A 23,043-nucleotide genomic window follows, 5' to 3' on the forward strand; every position below is an offset into this window, starting at 1 on the left:
AACTCAATGAAAATCTTCTCATTTCGACAAGGTCGGGCATCGTATAACTAAACACCAAAGGCAGATTTTTAACTTGCATTCGGGACGCAACGCACAATAATTTCAGATCGTGTAGATCTGACTCATCTCATTTAGACACAATAGTGTGGAATAGTGAAGAAGCCGTACAAGTAAACCTCAGCATATACGAGACCTCCTGAGATCTCCTTTAGTGCGGTTTAAAAGCTCTGTGTTACATTACAGATCTTGTTTGGCCTTTCCTGTCCCCTCACGTCAACATTAAATATCAATCTCGGCCCGGGGGAGCTCAACATTAAACTCTTTTATATACGAGGCACTTCAATGTTGACAAACAATAAAACATGTGCGCCGCATGCATTGACGGAGAGCAGACGATTGTTTAGTAAGCACACTAGACCAGAGTTTTCACTCTTGAACTGCAAGGTTAATTCAATCACAAGACTAAACCACGGCAGGAAAGAATGAACGAGCGCAGGACCTGCTGTCTGTCTGTGTGAGTTACTGAGAACAAGAGATACGGACAGGTGCTTAATGAAAACTAATGCTCATTACGCTTGAAGATTACAGTCCTGAGGGAAATGAGAACTGACACAGATGAGATGTGGGATGCAAATCGAGACTTAAAGAAGCGAGTTGCAGTTAAGAACACACAGTATACGTTGTGAACACCAAATCCATTGTGAGATTCAGACATGTAAACCCAACTATATAACCGAACACAGGACAAAACTTGGTTTCAAAGAAAAGCGGATCAATTCGGTGTTTGTTAGCTTCCATTCACACTGTCCTCTGAACCGTGACGGACTCTGTGAACAAAAGTCAGAATCTAAAAACAAGCCTTTCTCTCTCTCTCTCTCTGTCATTCTCAGTAACTTACAGAGGATGCTCTGCCAAACGCATTTCTATCAATCATCATATCAGTTAGCGTTCATCTATGTTATGACAATATTCAATCTATCAAGCATTTCATAAACATTTGAATGACATTTCTGTGCATCCCCTTTTTAAACTATTAATATTGTTCCAAAAACATATGTACACTCATACAAATGATTTTCTCTGCACACGATAATATAAATTCAAAGTCATGTTTACTTCAAGCCCGCTGTAATATTAGAATAATCCTGAAAAACAATACGTTGATAAAAAGGTTCAAGTAAATGGCACATTAATGTTATACTGTGATGACGGGAATATTATTGAATTCAATCATTATTAAAATGTTTACATAAGCTTTTATACTGTTTTGTCATGATTCCGCTATCATGTCATGTTAATTCTTGGTCTTGCAGCGGAGTCATGGCATAGCCTTAGGTTTTGTGTGAGAAAGACATGGCTTTGTTTTGATTTGCCATGTGCTTTCTCGTGTCCCGTCAGTGTTTCCCGCCCTTTTGTCTCGTTAGCCTTCCCATTAGTGTTTCATTACCTACACCTGCCCTGTAGTAATTATCCTGTGTTTGTTCCCCTTTAAAACATCCTCGTGTTCATTGTCCTGTGCTTGTTCGCTGTTCGCCTTGGATTGTTACTGCGTCGTGTCGCTAGTTCTTGTTACTGCGTCGTGTCGCTAGTTCTTGTTACCCGCGTCGTGTCGCTAGTTCTTGTTACCCGCGTCGTGTCGCTAGTTCTTGTTACCCGCGTCGTGTCGCTAGTTCTTGTTACCCGCGTCGTGTCGCTAGTTCTTGTTACCCGCGTCGTGTCGCTAGTTCTTGTTGCTGCGTCGTGTCGCTAGTTCTTGTTACTGCGTCGTGTCGCTAGTTCTTGTTACTGCGTCGTGTCGCTAGTTCTTGTTACTGCGTCGTGTCGCTAGTTCTTGTTACTGCGTCGTGTCGCTAGTTCTTGTTACTGCGTCGTGTCCTCTTTGTAACTATTGTTTATCTTGTCCTGTTTTACTCCCTCGTGGGTTTTTGTTTTGTTTATTCAAATCTTATTGTTACCCAGTCATCCCCGTGTCTGCCTGCACTTGGGTTCTCCCTCTAACACACTTGTGACACTGTTTGATAAAAGTTAATTCTATAGTTGAATACAATACAATAGTTGTTAGTGTTGAATATTATACAGGTTAAACATATAATTACACTTGCTTAAACAAGCTACATTATACAGGCATTGTCCTTTCAAAACAATATTAACGTCTATAGGACGGTTCTGACTTACAGGATTCTGGATGGACTGTTGGGTTTCTAGGAGAACTTTATTCACATAAAAAGATGCAATTCCACAAACATCTGCATGACAAGAGGAACAGAGAATTAAGCTGTAACAGTGCTAACAATATGATTTTTAGCAGTTACACAAATAAAATACAATTCAACTGTTTAAAGGGGTCATATGGTGCGAATACGTGTTTTCTGTGTCTTTGGTGTGTTATAAGTTGCCCATGCATGTATTAGACACGTAAAAACTGCATTTTTTAACCTTAAACCGTGTATACACATTGAATTACATTTAAAACAAATAGATATGCTATATATATGTTTTAGCCGTGTCAAATGACCCCTTTAAAAGCAACAAAATCTCGAGCCTCTGCACAAGAAAATCTACACAGTCTACACATTTAGTGGACTCACTATTGTGAATCGGATTAACAACGGTTCACCATCGAATCTTTTCTCAGAGTAGTTATTATTATTTGTTGGTATTGTTTCTCAGTGGCATTGGACTTTAGGTTATAATATAATGAGGTCTCTGAAGATCAGACGCTGGCGTGAACGTTTTGCACATCATATCAAGGACACGGACAGAAAACAAAGGCCTACATGTATAACAAGACCAAAAGCACTATAATAAAACATCCTAGATGGGTGCCTTGTGTCCTTTCATACACATGGCCTTTGAAAATATAATACAGGATTCAATATATGGTTGACATCAAGTAATTGTACATGCAATTCTTTGTTGTATATTTGCAGAGCTAAGTAAGGATGGCTTTCTGGTTTCTTGTGTAGTGTGGCCCCTTCACCCTTCAGGCTACACCGAGTATTACACCCAACACACTTCAATAACATTACGTGAAACATCCAAACTACACATGTCCTCTAAACAGACCAGAAGCTAATCCAACACTAAAGTGTGTGGTTGTGCACACAAAATCTAACTTTCCACTGTTCATCTTTCCTTAGATACTATTCCTGTACTGTAGCAGTTATAGTAGATATTGTGCAACACTATTTTTAAGCAGTGAGAAACAAAATGGTGTAATAAAAGGCTTTCAAACAATATGCTGTCCTGGAAACATAAATGGCCATTTTTCTAAGCTATAATACAAATGTTATTTCAAGAAGGATGATGATGCTGAATGTGTCTTGAGCCAAAGACTGCAATGAATGACCGAATGCAATGACTGGACAAACATCTAATGGTCTGCACAGAAAACTACAAATAAAAGGCAATTTAAAATATTGATCAAACTAAAATTAAAATATAATAACTCTGAACTGGACCTGTCTTTGTGGATCAGCGGTGGAACTGTATAAATGTTGTATTAAATGTTACGGCACAATTCAATGTATACCCTCATGCATTCAATAAACTTGAAATTCTTGTAGAAAAATGTAGGTTATGTCAGCTTATTTTTGGTAAAAAAACAACATTTGCCTTGAAACACTATAATTACACAACAGGATCTCCAGCACACGCTGGTGTGCTAAAGGTAGTCCGGGAAAAACATGTTGTTTATGTGAGTCTTGAAGAGCCGAGAAACAGAAAATGCACAGAAAGAGTCCCTCCTGTGTTTTCATTTGGCTGTAATGTAAAGCACTCTGACCTGGCATAGTCATAAAAGCTCAGAGCTTTCTAAATAAACACCGGTAGACAGGATGTGAATTTCCTCAAACGTAAAATAAAACTACAGCAGTCAAGATGTGGTTATAACGTACGTTTGCACGAGTTCTGTTCATGCAGCAAATGTCATGCCACAGTACTCAGATAATATAAAGGCATTCTTCACCCATATCAAATGTTTCTGATAGATACATGAATCACATTGTCCCCACACACATGCAGTCTCACGGCTCCCAAACAGCAATCTCCTGGTGTTCTTGTGTTTTACTATGTGACTTGTAAAGCCTCTTGCTTGACTACATTTCTTTAAACGTCCCTATAATTATTTTACTGGTCTACACACACACGCATGTTTAAAGTTGAGTCTGGGAATACTTGCCTTTGCCAATGCATTCATACATTATGAGGAATGGCTAGATTAGAATATTACTCTTGAGAATAATGGAAATTAGAGTTGAAACGATTATTAAATAATCATCTCATCACAATGACTTGATCTGCACTCACCGTTACGTTTAAATGACATTCCTTCCTCATTCCAGTTGTATCTGACACTCTATAGGGAATTTTACTAGTTATTTAAGGAATTTTCACATTTCTTAATGTATCTATATTTAATTCATTGAATAAATCAATTGTAATTAATCGTTACAATTGTCACAGACTTTAAACAGAAAATATGAATCGCCATAATTGGAATTATTTAATAGATAATCATTATCGTGACAGCCCTAATGGATTAAAAATAAGGTAATGTGATTTTTTTAATGCTGCAACCCTCCCAAAACATTACGGGTCGTTTGACTGTTTTGTAGTAGAAAGTGACCTTGACATGTTTCTGAGATTTTGTGAGTCCACCTTTAAAAACAAACCAGAAGACTCAACTGTGCCAGTTTAGCACATTTATTTCATTACTTCATTCTTTCTCGATACATTTCAAATATTAATTATTCAATTGTTAATTATGTATCTTGCATTGTGGTCGTCTATTAGAAATTATGATTACTATATTTTTTTGTTTCCTTTTTAACACCATGACTGTATTCATGGCGAGAGAAAGGTTTAGTTTAGTTAGTAAGTAGCTAAGAGACATGAAATGAATTGTCTGCTGTATAACTGGACCATTTCAATTCTCACAGCTTAACTTGAAACCAGGATGTGATTAACAGATCACAGCCGATATCAACAAGCTCACATGAAGTAAACTGATACTCATACAAAACTGATGCCTTGATGCAAAGCTTCCAGAGAACCCCCGGAGTTACCTGGAACATATCATCCTGTGAGGGACCAGTTTACCCAGTTTTTACAATGAAGTGGCAATGAGGAATGTTAATGGTGGGTCATGAATGAGGTGGGTGAAACTGGTAACAGTATATAAACACAAACATCACAGACTGTGTACAGCTTTGACTCGCCCCGAGCCACATCCGTACAGCTCCACAAGACGACGCAAGGTATTATCACCATCACATCAATCCTCATTTCTGTCTGCTCTTTGCACTTACATGTACATGCTTTTTATTTACAGCTTACAGTCAAGCGGCCATGGCAGGTGGGTCAACTCTCTTTATTCATTATTTATACGTTTATCGTAAAAAAACTAGTACCTCAATATAACGGTCCATTTGAATATACAGCCACGGAAAGAATTAAATGATTGTATTGTCATTCCAGTCCAGTGTTTGTTAAATTTCTATATAATCAAACCTCAGGAGTGACAAAGTTATTCGACAGGAAATGTGAAAGACCGACAGCATGACAAGACATCTAAAAATCATTTGAGAGAAATATTGTTAGTAGTGAAGCACACACCTGTAAATAGTAAATTCAGAAAACCTGTTATGAATGTTGAAATGGTCTCTTATTTTTCCTGGCTGTATATATAACTCTTTGGAGATCACTGTATTGTCTTAAATTATTTATAAGTATGTTTAGGTCAAATGATCATCGTTCTGTGAACCACTGGCAGCATTCCTCCCAAATGACAAATACAAATATGATTTTTATTTGAGCAAAGAAAACAAGTTCATATTTATTTTGAACAATACAATACTTATATCTGACGGAGAAATCTGTTTTATCACTGCTTTCATGCATCTAGCCATGTTCTCAGCGTCACATTGCTGCTTTATGTGACTACATCATTCCTACTTTTGTGATACATCATGCTGGTTTGTGATTCTCGATAGATGAAAGCTTAAAGAAGGAGTTTCTGAAAACCCACAACGAGTACAGAAGAAAACATCAAGCCCCAGATCTGACACTGAGCGATACGCTGTGTGCTTCTGCTCAACTGTGGGCAGATCATATATTCAGTAAGAAGCGCATGGAACACAGTAAAACAGACAATGGAGAAAACATATATTATGCTTTCAGCTCAGGATCAAAGAAGCTGACAGGTAAAATATACATAAATATATAGAATTATAATATATTTATATACACACACATTCTGTAAACTTTTATAACATTTTTAGTGTTGTGTTTTAGGTAAAGAGCCTGTAGACAGCTGGTATAGCGAGATCAAAGATTACGATTTTGAAAAATCTGGAAATCAACCCAAGACAGGTTTGCGTTATCAAGTTCCCTTTCTTTACTTTATTTCCTTGGCTATGAGCAATTCAACCGAAGCCAGAATGTAATGAATTCAGAGATCACACATTGTGCATATAATTGATATCATTTGCAGGACACTTTACCCAAGTTGTGTGGAAATCAACTAAAGAAATCGGAGTAGGATTGGCTACTGATGGACACACAGTTTATGTTGTTGGTCAGTACAGTCCTGCTGGAAACATAACCAACCCCGGATACTATGAGGAAAATGTCCGATGTGCATCTGAATAACACTTGTTCTCTTTTCATTGCATTCACATCTGCTTACATGCAAACATGAAGATATAATACATTGTGAAATCACGCGTTTTACACGCTAATCTTTAAATTAGGATCTGTATCAAGATTACATGTGTATGCGTGTAGTGTGCTAGGCTTTAATGGACTAGTTTGATGCACTTATGTATTTTGTTGTTATAATTGCTTCCAATGTTTCCTCATCTGTAAGTCGCTTTGGATAAAAGCGTCTGCTAAATGACTAAATGTATGTATTTATGCATGTATGATCTAGTTAAAATGATAAACATTAAAACATGACATAAGAATAATCACTCACATTTATTTCTGTTCCGTATTCATCATTGAAATCACGAGCAAGAATGTCCATTGCAGAATGCAGAAAATATATAATAGAAAGAAAAATGCTAAAAGGATATTGTTTAAAAGTACGTCACTGGTGTAGAAGTGAATAACAAAATGTTAAGGGAGTGTTTTCACAAAAAGGAGATAATTTTAGCAATTCTACTCTTACAGCTAGAGCAAAAGAGGGCTAATAGAAATGTAAAGGTCATATATATATATATATATATACATATCGTGTTAACAAAAGGGGTGGAGCCATAACCCTTAACCTATAAGAACATAATTCAGGTCAGCGGTCACTCAATCAGCCCCTCCTAGCGGTTACACGCAGTACTGCACTTTCATAAGAACTCAACTGTTGTACCTTTTGTAGAATTATTCCTCCATTAAACACCACACCAACAAATGTAATGACTTAATAAATAAGTTTAGCACAAACAAAAACATTAAGAGGATGAGTTATTTTTCAGTAAGACTGCAGTATTGAACTGTTTACACGGGCATACTGAGAGAACGACACATACCCGTCTCCATCAATCTTTAAACACATCCTCTCTGCGATTCTTAAATCGCACACTTCAATTCTTCAATCGCACACACTCCCTCTGCTTCAACTGCGACCTGACTGAACTTCGGCTTTTCAACAATTAAATTTTGGCAGCCATCGCGCTTTCGGCAACACGGAGCGCAGCGAGGACCGTTCGGCCTATGATATCGCGAGAGCGATTTGTAATGCGACATTTTCGACTTTCTCTCGCGGTACTTGAGCGTCACAGAGCGTCGGTCTGCGCAGCGTGTGCTATAGCACTGTTCCATGCGTGATCACTAGAGGGAGACAGAGAGCTGTAGTCTGTTTTGTGAACTGCTTAAGCAACAAGTACATTTAATCAGAACTCTGAATAAACCATTAATGAAGAAAAACAGATGCCCAACATATATGTTTACTATCTATATCTATATCTATACTACTACAGTGTGCATATTTTAGCCAGGCCTATAGAATGTTTAAGAAACTGAATTTAAAACATATTGCACCAAGGTAAAGAACCATGAAAGGTATATGTTAGGGTTAAGCCTGCTCATTTTGCCCTGGATAGAAAACAATCTGCTTAATTAATTTCATTATATGTTTATGTTTTCTATAAAACGAGGATAGTACAGTCAATGAATGACTTTCTGTAGGTTAAACTTAAGTGTAATTTGCAGTTGTAATAACACCTGTTACGTAGGTTTTGTTTTGCATATAACAAATGTTAAGTTTCACTTCAAGGGTTTTCCAAATAACACAAATATCTAAATGTGTCTCTATAATGATTTGTCCGGACGAGTACACTGGTATTTAAGCTATTTTGCGTATGACTAGGACTGGTGTAACCGGTGTTTCTGGAGAAACACATCTGCATTGGCATTTGGACGAAACTGTGTTTGTCAGAGTCACAGTACAATCAACAGGTTCAGAATTAAAAACATAGATGTTACGCTCTACTTACAGTCATTGTGTTGACTTCATATATACGGAGGTCACGGAAGTTAAGGGTTCCAGAACATAATGAGATCTCAATGAGACAAGAATCACACAGATTTACAGCAGCTAGACTTAAATACGCTGACCTTAATACATTTCATCAAGTCACTTGCATTTCATATTACTTTGGTTTAATCAATTTCTACTTTGTTTTATAGGTCAGTTTAATATCATTTAAGTTCAAGCGATATGAACCAGTTTGATTTCACTTAAACATTATAGGCTATAGCAGCTCTTGAAGCAACGTTTTGAAGTTGAATGTAAAACAACAGACAGCGTAAATATAGGCACACATTTGAAAGATGCTTTGAGATCAAACACCCGTATTTCTGCTCATCTTGAAATCAGCCAGGAGTGTAATATCTGATCTCAAGTCTGATGGTTTATCTAAACAAAAAGTCATAAGGGCTGTTTGTCATAACAATGTTGAGTCGGTGTTGTGTGATGGAGATACATCAGTACATTTTTGTTCACAGTTTGTTTACTGGTTATTTATTAAAAATACCATGAAATGACTACTCTTCATATTTGTCTAAATATTTGTATATCATAATTTAAATGATGTAAAGAACAATCTTTACCTAAGCTAAGGAATACAATGATTGTAGGAAGGGATGGATGGTGTTAATGTGTCAACAGCGTTAGCTTGCTAGGAATGTGGCTTCTTGCACAATAACTCAGGCAAACAAACCTCTTCTCTACATAAACATGTCTAATAAAGGGGTAACTTTAAAGAATGCACGGGATACAAAATGTTCAAAGAGTTGTGCAAACGTGTGTGCTCGGACCCCATATTTTTGTGCATGAGGTGGGAGGGATCAACAGGGCCCAAAATGACAGACATGGACGGTGTGTCATTATTTTTCAGCAGTAAAGAATCACATTTGTCACGCTACACAGAATATCTTCACAGTCAGGACATAACTCAAATAGTACAACAGAATCCACAAAACTATTAGAGAAATGATGTAAAAATGTCACACTTCTGCTCCTGTGACAAGATGCTTAAACTGGCAAGATCCGGAGCGCTTGAGACGGACACACGTTACAAAAGTACGGAAAGACTCTCTCTGTGAACACGTGCTTGAATGTATAGATGTGAGTGTGAGTGAGAAGATTAAAGAAGGACAATTCTCCGCTGTCCCAGTTCAGCTTGACTCTGATTCGCTGGATTTTCTGTTTGACGGTGAGGGGCGTCAGAAACTCCCCTGAATCTCCCTGACCGTATTTACCGTTGTGATTAGCCAAGCGCCATAAACCGGAACTGGGCGGACGGTGTCTCGTCTTGATGGCAGATTCTGAGATTATTCCTAAGGCCCAGCTCCTGTTGTCCCCAACGTCAACGTCCCAGCAATGTGTCCCAGAGCTGAAGCCTTCAGAACCCAGGACGCTTGTGTACCGGTCATATGTTTCGGGGGAACCCTGCGTCTGCTGACTCCACTGACCAAACATCACATCGGTTAAGCAGTCAGAGAGATGAAGACACGGATGAGCGGTGTTAGGGTCGAGGATAACAGGAGCTGTACATGACAGAGACCAACTTATCGATTAAACATACTTGAGTGGCATTGTTGGACACAAATGAAAAACAAATATTATAAAATAGTTTCTGTCATGCTAGATTCATATTAACATAAGACCTTTGCTTGCTGAATTTACTGATATGTTTTGAGCTTATACACAAGTAAAACTTTACATTTAAGAATGTTTAATAGACTTCAATAGACGATACACAATCTTACAAGCAAATATTATTCAAGCTCGTACCATAAATATACATCCCATATGCATATTTGCTTAATAGCACTATGAACATACAAGTTCGGTTCCAAATCTTTATACAATGATCAAATTGTTCTGTTCTCTGCTTTTTGTCCTGTTGCTTCTTTGCAACGATTAAAACTGTGATAATTAACTGAATTAAACTGAATACGTACTGTATTGAGTGATTTTTGTCATCTTCTGCATTACTCTGAACTTCAGATTTCCCAGATGCTTTGCCACATCAATCACTCCGTCCGGCACCTCCTGGAGACAAGGACTCGAGGACGGAATACTGTAAGAACATCCACAGTGAGACATTTGACATCATCACACCTAAAACGAATCAAACAAACAAGAAGCATCTCACTTACCTTTCACATGGTTGTCTGTAGTTCTTACATCCGCAGATTTTCATGGAAATAAACACAAAGTCATGGTTGAATTGTTATGTGGTTTTATGGATCAGGCATTTCAATATTTGCAAATTCTGTATTGTTAGAATCAAATGACGATTCACAAAATGCCGAGTAAAAACGCTTAAGCTACGGATCATTTGGTGACAGAAAGAAGTCGTACAGTCATTGGCATCTTCTTCAACTGATTCTCAAATTTGCGTGATTTTTTTGGCAAAACACATAAACACAAAATAATTCACTCTGATTTGAAGGCATTCTGCATACAGTAAGTGGTCTCACCAGCAGAAATGAGATGTTTTGGGTCTTCAACTCATCTTTGATGGTTTGGATTCTTTCCAGGAGAGATGTGAGGTCACTGTTAATCTTTCTTATCTGATCGTCTAATATCTTCATCTTCTGTTCTTCCTCCTCCTTTAGAGCATCTCTCCTCATCGCCTCTTCGTCTCTTAAAAACCGGCGAAGTTGCTCGAATTCCTCCTTAATGTGTGCTTCTGTTTTCTCGGCTTGACTCTGTTACAGAGAGCTCAAATTTAAAATCTCCTCATCTCTGTAAAAATATGTTAAAATCCCAACGTATTTAAATGATTGTTTTACCTTTATGTGTTTTGCTTTTTGATTGCAGATGAATTTCTGCGATTTCAAGAGTTTAAACGTCTCTTGCAGAGACTTCAGGTTTGTTTTAAGATCCTCCTGAAGAGACAGGTCAAATGATACGGTTACTGAAGGTTGTGTAATCTAAAAGACGTCACAAAGTGAATTTGAAACCCATGAAAACAAAATCTACCTTGAGAGTCTCTGCGGTCTCCTTCACAGGTCTACACGTGTGTCTGATGTGGAGATCATCAATCAAACACACGGCGCACACAAGACGCCTGTCCTCCTGACAGAAGAGCTCCAGTTTCTCTCCATGGAGACTGCAGAATAACACCTGAGCGTCTTCTGACACCTGCTTCTCTTTCTCCTGTAAGACGACCTCGCACAGGTTCTTCAGAGCTCGATTGCATGGAGGATGCTCCATACAGAAATCCGTCCGGCACAAGGGACATATCGGTGAGCTGCTGTGCCCCCAGTACTGCTCCAGACAGGCCCAACAAAAGCTGTGAGAACACAGAAGAAGAACAGGATCTCTGAAGATCTCACGGCAGACGGGACACTGCAGGTGCTCTTCCAAAGCTCGAGTCTCCATGTGTTCGACAGGAATACGTCTGCTCAAGAGTTGAAGAGAAGTGCCCTTTCTGCTTTCTGACGGAGAGGTTCAAATACAGTTAGGTGGTGATGTCACTTGCCTCAAAACAAGTTATGCCAGTGCAGAGAAATTCTAAAGAAGCGCACGTCTCTGTGTATCTCGTGTGTTATATTTATACTGTATGCTTGGATTTTTGCAAATTTCCTTTGAATGGTCAGATTCCAAAGTATGCTATCTGTTTCCTCTGCCTACTTCAGCTTCTTTGGAAAAAAGAGATTGAATTCCAAAGAGCTGAAAGTGAAACAATGCATCTTTATCGGTGAGCAGGTCAGTGTTATTCAGAACATGAGTATTGCTTTCAGGTTGACTTTGAAAATCTATTAGATTCGTCAATTACAGCCCTTGTGAAAATTTTATTGGTTTTATCTGTAGTAAAATCAAAGTAGCCACAAATTTACAGCTGCTTCACCATGGTATTCGTAGTTTAACTGGGGTATTATACATAGTAACAAATCTGCCATAAAAAAGGTTTAACTAAACTCTTTCTATAATAGAACCATTGTTACTTTTCCTAAAGGAACCTTTCAGACATTTAGAAATGTTTAAAGATTACAGAAGTCACTGAAGCTTATAGTTATTTTCTGTTATTCCCTGAAGGGAAACAGATATTTTATTAAGTAACATCTGAAATGCAATCCATCTACTCCATGACACAAGTGATGAATCAGGCAAAACGTTCATATGGAAATAAATCTCTAGAAGGCAGATCAATTGAGCATAGTCAAATCTACTCCGGCAACTCATATGTGGGATACAAACAGATTCAGTTTTGGTTAAAAATATTTGATAATGCAAAAAAAAGATAAATGTCAAAACTTTATTTTAATGTGTGTACTTACCGGCAGACACTATGTTTTATAATATACACTTGTTTCTGGGATTGAACCCATGTCATTGATGTTGCTAACGCCATTCTTTAACCACTGAGCTTCAGGAAGAAAACATCATTCATGTAGTAAAACGTCATTCACGTAGTAAAATGAAATGATATGTGTTTAAGTCAATATGTGGCAATCTTGATAAATACTGCAATGATATCACAATGTGACAGATTTGATGTAAATGTCTTGTCCACTAGATGGAGCCACGTCACTAAATTCAACTGTGACTTGTGTTTTTATTGTCTTAAGTTCAATATTGTGAACAGTGTGAAATAAGGGGAGGGTCTCTTGATGTGATGACATTGATCTCCAGGGATGATAATGACACCAGAGCAAACAGGAAGCACTGATGAACACGTGTGTCACTCTTATGATGCCGTAGTGCCCAGAGGCTGAGCTCTATACCTGCGTGTTCTTTAAAACCTAGCAACCACATAGAATACCCTAGCAACCACATATTTCATGAAATCTGGTTTCATCAGATCTGGGATACAATTGAAATAATTGATTCAAAAACTAAAGCATTTTCTTGAGAGTTATATAAATAGTTTAACCTCTTCAATTGTTTATGACATTCTTAAGAATTTTTTTTGTGAGCTCACTCATCAGAAGTGATAAACATGCGAGAGAGAGACAGAGAGAGAGAGAGAGAGAGAGAGACAGACAGAGAGAGAGAGAGAGACAGAGAGAGAGAGAGAGAGAGAGAGAGAGAGAGAGAGAGAGAGAGAGAGAGAGAGAGAGAGAGAGAGAGAGAGAGAGAGAGAGAGAGAGAGAGAGAGAGAGAGAGAGCTAAAGGCATAAAACATAGAGCTGAAGTACTAGACTAGAGTAGTAGAATATAATAATGAAAACTGTAAAACAATTATTTCTAACTTAACGTTACTAACACATTCTGTTTAAAGATATACATTTTTTTGTCCAAATTTGTCCTAATAGGTTTTCCGTCTAAACTCAAACTCATCCCACACTTTCTCTCCTTCAAATTCTACCATATTGTCTATGCTAATCCATTCATTTCTTTCCTCCATAATTACTATAATTTTGCTAGGTCATGCTCCAAACATCCCATAATTGCGGTATGAGGGTAAAGTGCCAGCGTCTGGTCCCAGCGAGCGTGCCAGAAATCATATGTGATGGACAACAGAGCTGTGAAGTGAAAATGAAAGAGAGAAACCGACGCTTGTGACTGGTCTGGACGCTTGTGTATATATAATATATTTATATTTATAACATATATATATATATATTTATACAGGATATACTGTATATAATTCCACGTTTGATTTTATGTTGACTTTAACCACAGATTAATCATATCTTTCCTGTATCTCAGTGGTAAGAGCATTGTGTTAACAACACCAAGTTGTGTGTTGCATCTCAGGGTATTGCAGATATCTATGTATAAATGTATAGAATAATGCAATGTAAGTTCCTTTGGATAAAAGCGTCTGCCAAATGCCTAAATGTAAATGTAGGGATAGTCCATGCTAGTATTGTATCTTTCTTTTTGATTGAATGTATCTACAATAATCTTACGGATAACTAGATTTATTTTAATAACTAATGACTGAAACACAATCAAATTATTGATCAATCTTTGAAAACCTGGCAAGAAATGTCATATTGTATCCTAAATTCTAAAGTAAGAAACAGGAATACAATTTAGCATGAAGAAAATGTGGCCAAGATCACTATATTCAGGTCAACAATGTCATCTAAAAATGTAAATTGTGTTTTTGTAAACTGAATTATGCAGTATATTAAAAAAATATGAAATATATAATATTTAAAGAAAAAAAAATATTTTTATTATATAAAATATGTATTGTTTCATTTATCTTGTACTGCCTTTACCTTACACTGAAGTAAATGAGACCTAAAATAAATATAATTTATTTTAATAATTAAATGTATTACAATGTAGAGCTCCACTATCCTCTTGTTTAGACTTCAGGATGCCCTGAACATGAATCATATTTTCATAAAAAATTAAACACACCTAAAGAAATAAAAAGAAGACAAACAACAGCGTTATCTTCTCTCGGGTTATTATTCTAGCAAAAGATGCACTCCATCAATAAAAGACAGGCTAAATATACATGCAAGGGTGATTGTTTTGAATTTACAGCGGTAATAAAGAGCAGAATGAGGTGCATTACATACGCTGAAGGAACAGGGAGTCCGGCCCGTTTCAGGAGGAATTGATGAGATGAAAATCTTGGATTCATTGGTGCTGTTTGAGGAGGTCACACAGGTCTGGAGTTTGAATCTGCAGAAAGCTCGGCCAACCATCCCACTGAGCTGATAACTAAACTGACCGCAGGCCGTCGGATTTCAAACCCACCTGCGAAACAAACACACATGTGAATCTACAGCTGTGTGCTGCAAGACTGAAGGAGATTTATGACACCAACTGGATGAACCGTAAAAAGGCAGCTAATTTCATCCCATATTGCTTTTTAAAATGCCATTTGTCGCATCAAATTTACAGTAAACATAAAACAACCTTTTTAATGACGTTTGTAATGTCACACATATTTTTTTATAAATCAGGATAGTCGATCATTGCATTGAGAAAAGCGAGTGTTTGATGTCTAAATAAACATAGACCCGAATGTCAATCGGCAGTGGACTGTGAAGAACATCTTCTGTTTAGAAAGACTACTTAATAAAAATAGTTTGCGAATAAAATTCATGCTAGAATGCATCAAGCTTTGTGTTTCCTAAAAAAGCTCATAAAAATATAACATGAAGTGATGATATAACAACTGAGGATCTCAGATGCAGTCAAAGCATAAAGACATTCATTTACTCTGCAGATTTGATTCAAAAACTATTTCTAATTCTACGTTTAATGATCTTGAAATGGATGGAAATCAAACTGATTATATTGATAATGTCCTCACAGATGTTACACAAACACATTAAACATTTGTCAGTGAAATCTGGAACTAAAACTCTTGACCACATGAATATATTCTCTGAATTTAAAAAAGTGTCAGCAATGCTAAAACAATCAAAACCTGTATCCAAGTGATTTTGACTACTTTACCTGATCACAGCACGATTCAGAGATTACAGAATAATACAGAATCACACAATTAACTAATTCATTTCAATGTTTCATTAGTTCTCTCTCTCTCTCTCTCTCTCTCTCTCTCTCTCTCTCTCTCTCTCTCTCTCTCTGTGTGTGTGTCAGCAGGTGAACAATTAAACAAATGAAATAAAGTCAGGACTTGTGCACCTGTCGAAACCAGAAGACTTTAGCACACTAACCTGTGACTTCTCTTAGTAAAGAATATGAAAGATTAAATGACAGCATTGTTATAACGAAATATATATTTATACACATGTGTGTGTGTGTGTGTTGCTTGAAAATATTTCATATTTGAATGAAGAAAACACAAATATGAATTGCCACATTTTTATTTGAGATAAATTAGAAATACTTTTTCAAGCATGTTATGGGATGTTGTTTTGATTGTTGAATAATTCTAAAATTTTTCTATCTGTACATTTCAACGTCTTGAAAACGACTTTTGCAAGTCTCTTCTTTAATGACGTCCTTTCATGTGCTTTGTCTCACTCTACAATATTAAATTAAACACATTTAAAGAGTATGAAACGGGACTAACCTTGATACATCTTTGATTTTTAAGACTCTCATGTGGGCTCTCTGTAATTCTCTCACACACACACCGGCTGATCAATGCATGATGGAGTTAATTGTAATCGGTCTGAAATGCCACTATGACCGATAATGATGAGGAAACTGTGGGAAGGTTGAGGTCTGTCCACGACCCTCCATGAGAAACTCTCTGTCCTTCCATGACTTCATTAAAGATTGACAGCCAGGAGTCAGATGAACAGAGAAACATCCCCTAATCTCGATGACTCTAGATACAAACGCTCAGTGCACAGACAAAAATGTGTGTCTGACAGAAACATGCAAGCATTACACATTCACGATGGACTGTATCTATTTGAAATCTCCTCATGCACAGTACTTGTATTTTTGCTTTATATTACACTGTGATGTGTCTCTTGTTTCCTGTGCTAATAGTTCATTCATGCAAGTATAATGGAGGTCACTTCATCTGAAGGGTTTGAAAGGAAACGTTCATCTCTAAATCAGTTTTTTACCCCATGACGTTAAACATGTTTTAAGACCTCCCGGCGTCTTCGGAACACAAATATTATATATTAGACATTTCCTTTTAAGTCTCAAGTCTACTTTATTTATAGAGCCATTTTCACTACAAAGTAGACCAAAGGACTACAACCACAACGACATAAGAATATATCATATGGACGGCTTTAACAACGTACAGCAACACCTTGTACTGAATCCGATATTTAAACGGAAGTCAATACAGCTTTTCCAAGACTGGAGTAATAACCGCAAAGTTACACAAATAATTACAAAGATTAAAACATTGCCATGATATTCCAAGTACTGAAACACATTTAAACCATCAAGAATCAGCAACTAAAAATGATCAAGTAATGGTAAAACTGCTGCGACATAAAATATTTGTGGAGTCAGAAAAGCAGTATATCAAACATGTGGTTGATTTCTGGAAAAGCTGATGATAATAGAACGTCAATCTCTCTTTCTCTTACTACACTTAGTGTTCCAGTTTCTCCTCCATTCCCAAAATAACCACCGGAGAAATCTGTCAAAGCACCCCTACATTTTTCTCCATGGCTTGGACAGACAGGAAAAAGACAAAAGAAAGAGAGAGATAATGGGGTGGAGGTTAGGTTATTAGAATAAGAAGCTATACGCAATACAGTCTCAGTCTGCTGAAAGCAAAACATTTGAGATGAAGAAGAATGGCTTTATCAAATATCAGTTGCTTTCACGTTCACTTTTAGCAAAATCATTTTCGATAAAACCATTTGCAAATTGCTTAAATGTAAATGTAAACGACAGATAACATTGATCCTCCAGATTACAGTTGCAATAAAAGAAAGTAATGTGATGTCATATAGCGGATGTTATGTTGTGCTTTCGGGAGGTGTCTTCCTGTCCTTTGAATGATTAAAGAAGTAGGGAGAACATTTGGAGATACACCCGCCTCCTGTCAGAGGTGCTGTTTATCCAGTGAGCTGAAATGACAAATGAGAAAAGCAAACACAGGAACAGCAGGTCCAGGCCACCATTGTTTTATATCATGACCTGCAGAACTGAACATCTTAATCTTCATTCACTTTTAATGATTTGTAAACGTTGCATTTAAGGTACAGTTCCACAACCATCAAATCATCACTTAATAAGAGTTTCTCAAGAGTTCAACATTGCATTTAGCACAAAGCGTGTATTTTTTTATTTAGCAGAAACCTTTCACAACTCTCGAAATCTAAATCTTTTGAGTTAGCTAAAGCATGTCATACAATTTACAGCATAAAAGAGCGTTAAACCAAACAGGTTTTGCTTTAAGACCCAGATTTAACATTTGGACATCACGCGAAGACCCGGCATTACCCTGAAAGTGTGCAAGTGAAACAAAGTGCGTGAGAATGTCATTATAAAAGGTTTGGTAAACAATGATGTACAATACGTTCTCTCTCTCTCTCATTCGTCATCTTGCTCAAATTCTGTTTATGGCATTTTACCAAACAAACGTCATGAAGCCAGAAGCCATGATGCCACGTCTCTTTCACACCCTGAAATTGGTCGGACACAAATGCACCCTGCAATCAGTCGTCCCCCTCAACTAACCCTGTCGAATAATGACGCGCTGACGTGAACAGATCCACCTCTCTGCTTCATCGCTCCAACCTCTGAAAATCTTTCAAAGCACATTTGTTCTATGAGGCCAGTGAGCACATATTTTCTTAACATTTGATGGATTGGAAGTCACTGAAGCCGTTGATTTAGCAGAGGAATTTGAGGAATTCTCAAAAAACATGGGAAGAAAATATATAAAACATATCATAAACATCGACATCAATACTCAAATAAAATACACATTATTAAAGTAAACTATAAGCTATGAAAGAGTACAGATGAGCATCACTTGACTTAGGAAGTGCACTGGACTTTATTGTTACTTAACACTGCGAACTGCTTTCATCATCAAAAACGGTCTATTGTGCTCACAACCAAGATCGTTTTCTATTTTGGGCGTAAAACATCTAAGCCCAGCAGAACTGTGGCCTGATTTAAGACTATTCGATATTTAGATTTAAAACAACCCAAAACATAGAAGAATTCATTTGGGATTCTAAAATCACAGCTGGGTCATAAAAAACATTTCTTCATAAAGTGTTTCAACAAAAGTGTGGAAATATGCATTCAAACACTTACAAGATGTGATGTTTAGTAGCCCCAAAAACACGAAAGATTTACTTGAAATCATCTGTCTAATGTGTGTGTTTGTGTGTGTGTCTGGATAGGGGCTGGACTCCAGCATGAGGTCACGTGATTAGTTCGAGCTCAAGCGCGCACGTCGCATTATTCAGTTCAGTGTGGAGCGCGTACGCGGAGAGCCGCGAGTGCTTCTCTAAAGTGCGTCTAACAAAACACAGAGATCTACACTGGATTACAACTTTTTCTGAAGACGTCAGTATATAAAGAATCAAAACTGTCTGTAATAAAAACATCCTTGTGGCAACGATGGACAGCTCTTATCTTGCAAACATGAGTGCGCATCACCAAAACACATTGGCAGCTCAAGGGTTCCTTGCATCCTCGTTTGAGTGCATTTGTGAATCTAGCTAAAGTAACGTGTGCATTTCTTACCAGGACGATGGGGAGTCGGTGTTCATTCTTGAAACGTTAAATTGGCTGACAGGAGGCATGGACCCAGCATGGATGTAACTCGGACCAATGCAACGGAGCAACATGCCAACATCACCAGTAGCCCCAAACCGTGGCCACACACGCAGACGGCCGCTGCGCTCATCATACTCGTGGTGTCCGTAATTATATTGGTCACCATTGTTGGAAATGTTCTGGTCATCGTGGCGGTCCTGACCAGCCGTGCGCTCCGTGCGCCACAGAACCTGTTCCTCGTGTCGCTCGCGTGCGCGGACATCCTCGTGGCAACGCTAGTGATCCCGTTTTCCCTCGCCAACGAGATCATGGGATTTTGGTACTTTGGCAGCACCTGGTGCGCGTTTTACCTGGCTCTGGACGTCCTGTTCTGCACGTCGTCTATCGTTCACCTGTGCGCCATTAGTTTGGATAGGTACTGGTCCGTCACCAAGGCGGTGAGTTACAACTTGAAGAGAACCCCAAAGCGCATCAAATCTATGATCGCGGTGGTGTGGGTGATATCAGCCGTCATCTCCTTCCCGCCTCTCATCATGACCAAACACGACGAGACGGAATGTTTGCTTAACGACGAGACCTGGTACATCCTCTCCTCGTGCCTGGTGTCGTTTTTCGCGCCTGGCTTCATCATGATCATTGTGTACTGTAAAATCTACCGGGTCGCCAAACAGCGCTCGTCCACCGTATTCGTAGCTAAAAACGGCTTGGAGAGACAGGCTTCCCAGTCCGAGACGTGCTTCGTACGAAAGGATAAGTTCGAGAAGGAAAGTCCGAGTAGTGACAGCTCCGAAAGCAACCAGAGGCAGGAGGAACTGGATGATATTGATTTAGAGGAGAGCGCGTGCGACAACAAGCCCAAAAGCTCGCGTTTCTCCAAGCGCAGGAGAGTGGACGGCGCGCACTGCTGCCCTAAGCGGCCCTGCCGGGTCTCGTGGGTTTCCCAGGAGCAGAGCGACAGACAGCTTACGGGGGTCTCGAAAACCAAAGTAGCCCAGATGCGAGAGAAACGATTCACGTTCGTGCTGGCTGTGGTGATGGGGATCTTTGTCCTCTGCTGGTTTCCCTTTTTCTTTACATATAGTCTCCAGGCCATCTGCGGGGAGAGCTGCGTGACACCCGACGGCCTTTTTAAGCTCTTCTTTTGGATTGGTTATTGTAACAGTTCAGTGAATCCCATCATTTACACCATATTTAACAGAGACTTCCGAAAAGCTTTTAAGAAAATCATCTGCTCGACTGGGAAACGCACATGAGAGAGAGAGCACATCAAAGCCTCAACAAGTATTTGGACACTTTAGATTGCATTATATATCAAAGTTCTTTATTTCTTTTTAAGCAATAAATGTAATTAGAAAGTTTCATTTATGTTTTTAATTACTTTTGCTTCTCAAATACGTTAAGATTTAGCTTGTCCCAGTGACAAACTTCATCATTTTAAACTAGGAAAATCAATCATAAAGAAAACTATTTTAAAAGTTACTGTACTTGGTTACTGAGTATGGAATTTCCCTTCTATTTCACTCCAGAATTTTAAAAATACAAATTCATCTCCATCATTTCTGACACGTAATACTGATAAATACAAACACAGTCCGTGGTGAAGTGAAAGGTGAAGAACAAAGAGTGATGCGTTTGACTACTATTGGTTATTTCAAACACCTTTGTTTCGTTCATTTCTTTGCTATATTTCTTAAAAATGTGTTGCTAAAGTGTACACATACTTTAGGGCCGTTGTATTTCTGATGTAGATATTGTTTGTAAATATTCAATGAGGATTATTTGTATATGTACATGTTATTTCAGTATTGTCACTCTCTGTGAATATTACATGTATAAAATATATAAATGTTGCCTTAATCTCTCATTCTGGGGATGTAATGCTGATGGTGTTTACTCAATGAAAGTATATGTTTTTTGACTCATTGGTAAAAGATTGGAAAGTGTGAACTTCTGCTCAGGATGAAAGAAGATTGTTGTGTTTGAATGCTGATGTTGTATGAAAACACACAGGCCTATAATAAATCTGTGGGCTGACGAATGTTTTTAAGGGCTTTTCGTGGCCTGTTCATGGCACTGAAGGGTGTCCTGACCTCCCCAAAATCCTATTTTCCATTAGTCAAATGAAAATCCATGATTTGAGAAACCTAAGTGAGCTGAACTCTGAATGTAAGTGATATTCGTGTATCTGAAACGAATTAAGCAATCATTAGTTCAGTCTGTGTCTAAAGGAAGGAAACGATGTTATCTCTGGTCTACAAGTGAGAAACCGTATCATTCGGAAACACTAAACTTACATCAAGATATCACAGAAGTTTCCTGGTGTGATCCGTCATGTTTTTATCCTAAATCTAAAAGTTGCCAGGAGGTTCTGGCCGATCCAATGTCCACTCCATACACTATCACCATTTAGCATTTAACAATGCATTGTGTCTAGACAAATTGTAAACTGACTGCACGAAACAAAAAGATATACTTCCTTCACATTATTCATTCTTCTGGATGACAAATGTAAAATTGATAATGATTAACCAACATGTGTGAGCGCGTGTCAGGCATCCTCTCAACGGCACATATTACTACAGCTTTGTTGTTGTAAGTCTACATTGCAATGAATTAAAGTTCACTCTTAAAATTCTGACTTCTACAATATTTCACATTTGTTATTCCATGTCTTAAAAGTGTGGCACGATTTGTTAAATGCGTTCCAGACCGACATCAGTCGAATATTTCCAGTGACAAAATATACAGTTGATATTGAAGTTGAATTGACCAATTCATGTGCTTCATTTGAGGCTCAACTTCAAGAATCAAATGGAGGTGTGAAATTGTTAACAAATTTGGATTTTTGAGTACATTCGATGAGAAATGTTTGAGTTGATATTGAGATCTTGAATAATATTGAAGTTTGATTGCAAGCGAGACAAATCTGAGCTCAGTTTCACACATTGACGTCTAAAAGAGAGATATTAAAGGGATCTGTGTTTTTTATTTCTTTTGGGATGAATTCATTTTAAAAGAAAGAGATGGAAGTAAGTTCTGAGGTATGCATCACGATTTGCATCTGAACTGAATTTCTCTGGGACATGTGTGCGGTATAAACCCACCTGTATTCCGTATGTGTGTGACAGATCCAGCAGCCCCATGATGCTATTCTAAAACAAACAAGAAAAGTTTCCTGTAGGTGGACGAGATGGCAAATCTTCATCTCCAGTGCAAGCAGACGCGAGCACAGTCACTTCTGTCACAGCTCCCAGGAGCTTCATAAATTACATTTGCTCAGAATAAGTGAATTTCAATAAATCTGTCCACAACGTGACACCTTTCACTCCAACATCAAATAACACAATGAATCTGAATGAAAAAAAATAGGATGAAAATGTTCTCAATGCTGGAGACATGTTGTTGAGAGATTCCTCACGGCATTACTG

At 37.9% G+C, this 23,043-nt stretch overlaps 3 protein-coding genes across 3 annotated transcripts; 2 read left to right on the forward strand and 1 right to left on the reverse strand.

Moving 5' to 3' along the window:
- The first annotated feature begins 4,969 nt into the window (after positions 1-4,969).
- Positions 4,970-6,976, forward strand: LOC306907430 (Golgi-associated plant pathogenesis-related protein 1). The gene is made up of 5 exons (XM_079479492.1): positions 4,970-5,258; positions 5,333-5,356; positions 5,994-6,203; positions 6,295-6,372; positions 6,494-6,976. Exons 2-5 carry the CDS (start codon positions 5,350-5,352, stop codon positions 6,649-6,651), a joined length of 453 nt encoding a protein of 150 aa, XP_079335618.1. The 5' UTR covers positions 4,970-5,258; positions 5,333-5,349; the 3' UTR covers positions 6,652-6,976.
- A 1,610-nt stretch (positions 6,977-8,586) lies between these two features.
- On the reverse strand, positions 8,587-11,934 carry trim35-27 (tripartite motif containing 35-27). The gene is made up of 6 exons (XM_079479350.1): positions 11,492-11,934; positions 11,302-11,397; positions 10,987-11,217; positions 10,663-10,685; positions 10,465-10,583; positions 8,587-10,047 (listed from the first exon to the last, which is right to left on the reverse strand). The coding sequence occupies exons 1-6, from the start codon at positions 11,891-11,893 to the stop codon at positions 9,533-9,535; spliced, it is 1,386 nt and encodes a 461-aa protein (XP_079335476.1). The 5' UTR covers positions 11,894-11,934; the 3' UTR covers positions 8,587-9,532.
- A 7,372-nt stretch (positions 11,935-19,306) lies between these two features.
- On the forward strand, positions 19,307-22,237 carry adra2da (adrenergic, alpha-2D-, receptor a). The gene has a single exon (XM_079480628.1). The coding sequence runs from the start codon at positions 19,651-19,653 to the stop codon at positions 20,866-20,868; it is 1,218 nt and encodes a 405-aa protein (XP_079336754.1). The 5' UTR covers positions 19,307-19,650; the 3' UTR covers positions 20,869-22,237.
- The last annotated feature ends 806 nt before the right edge of the window (positions 22,238-23,043 follow it).

Source organism: Barbatula barbatula (assembly GCF_947034865.1).
Source record: "Barbatula barbatula genome assembly, chromosome: 18".
NCBI lineage: Eukaryota > Metazoa > Chordata > Actinopteri > Cypriniformes > Nemacheilidae > Barbatula > Barbatula barbatula.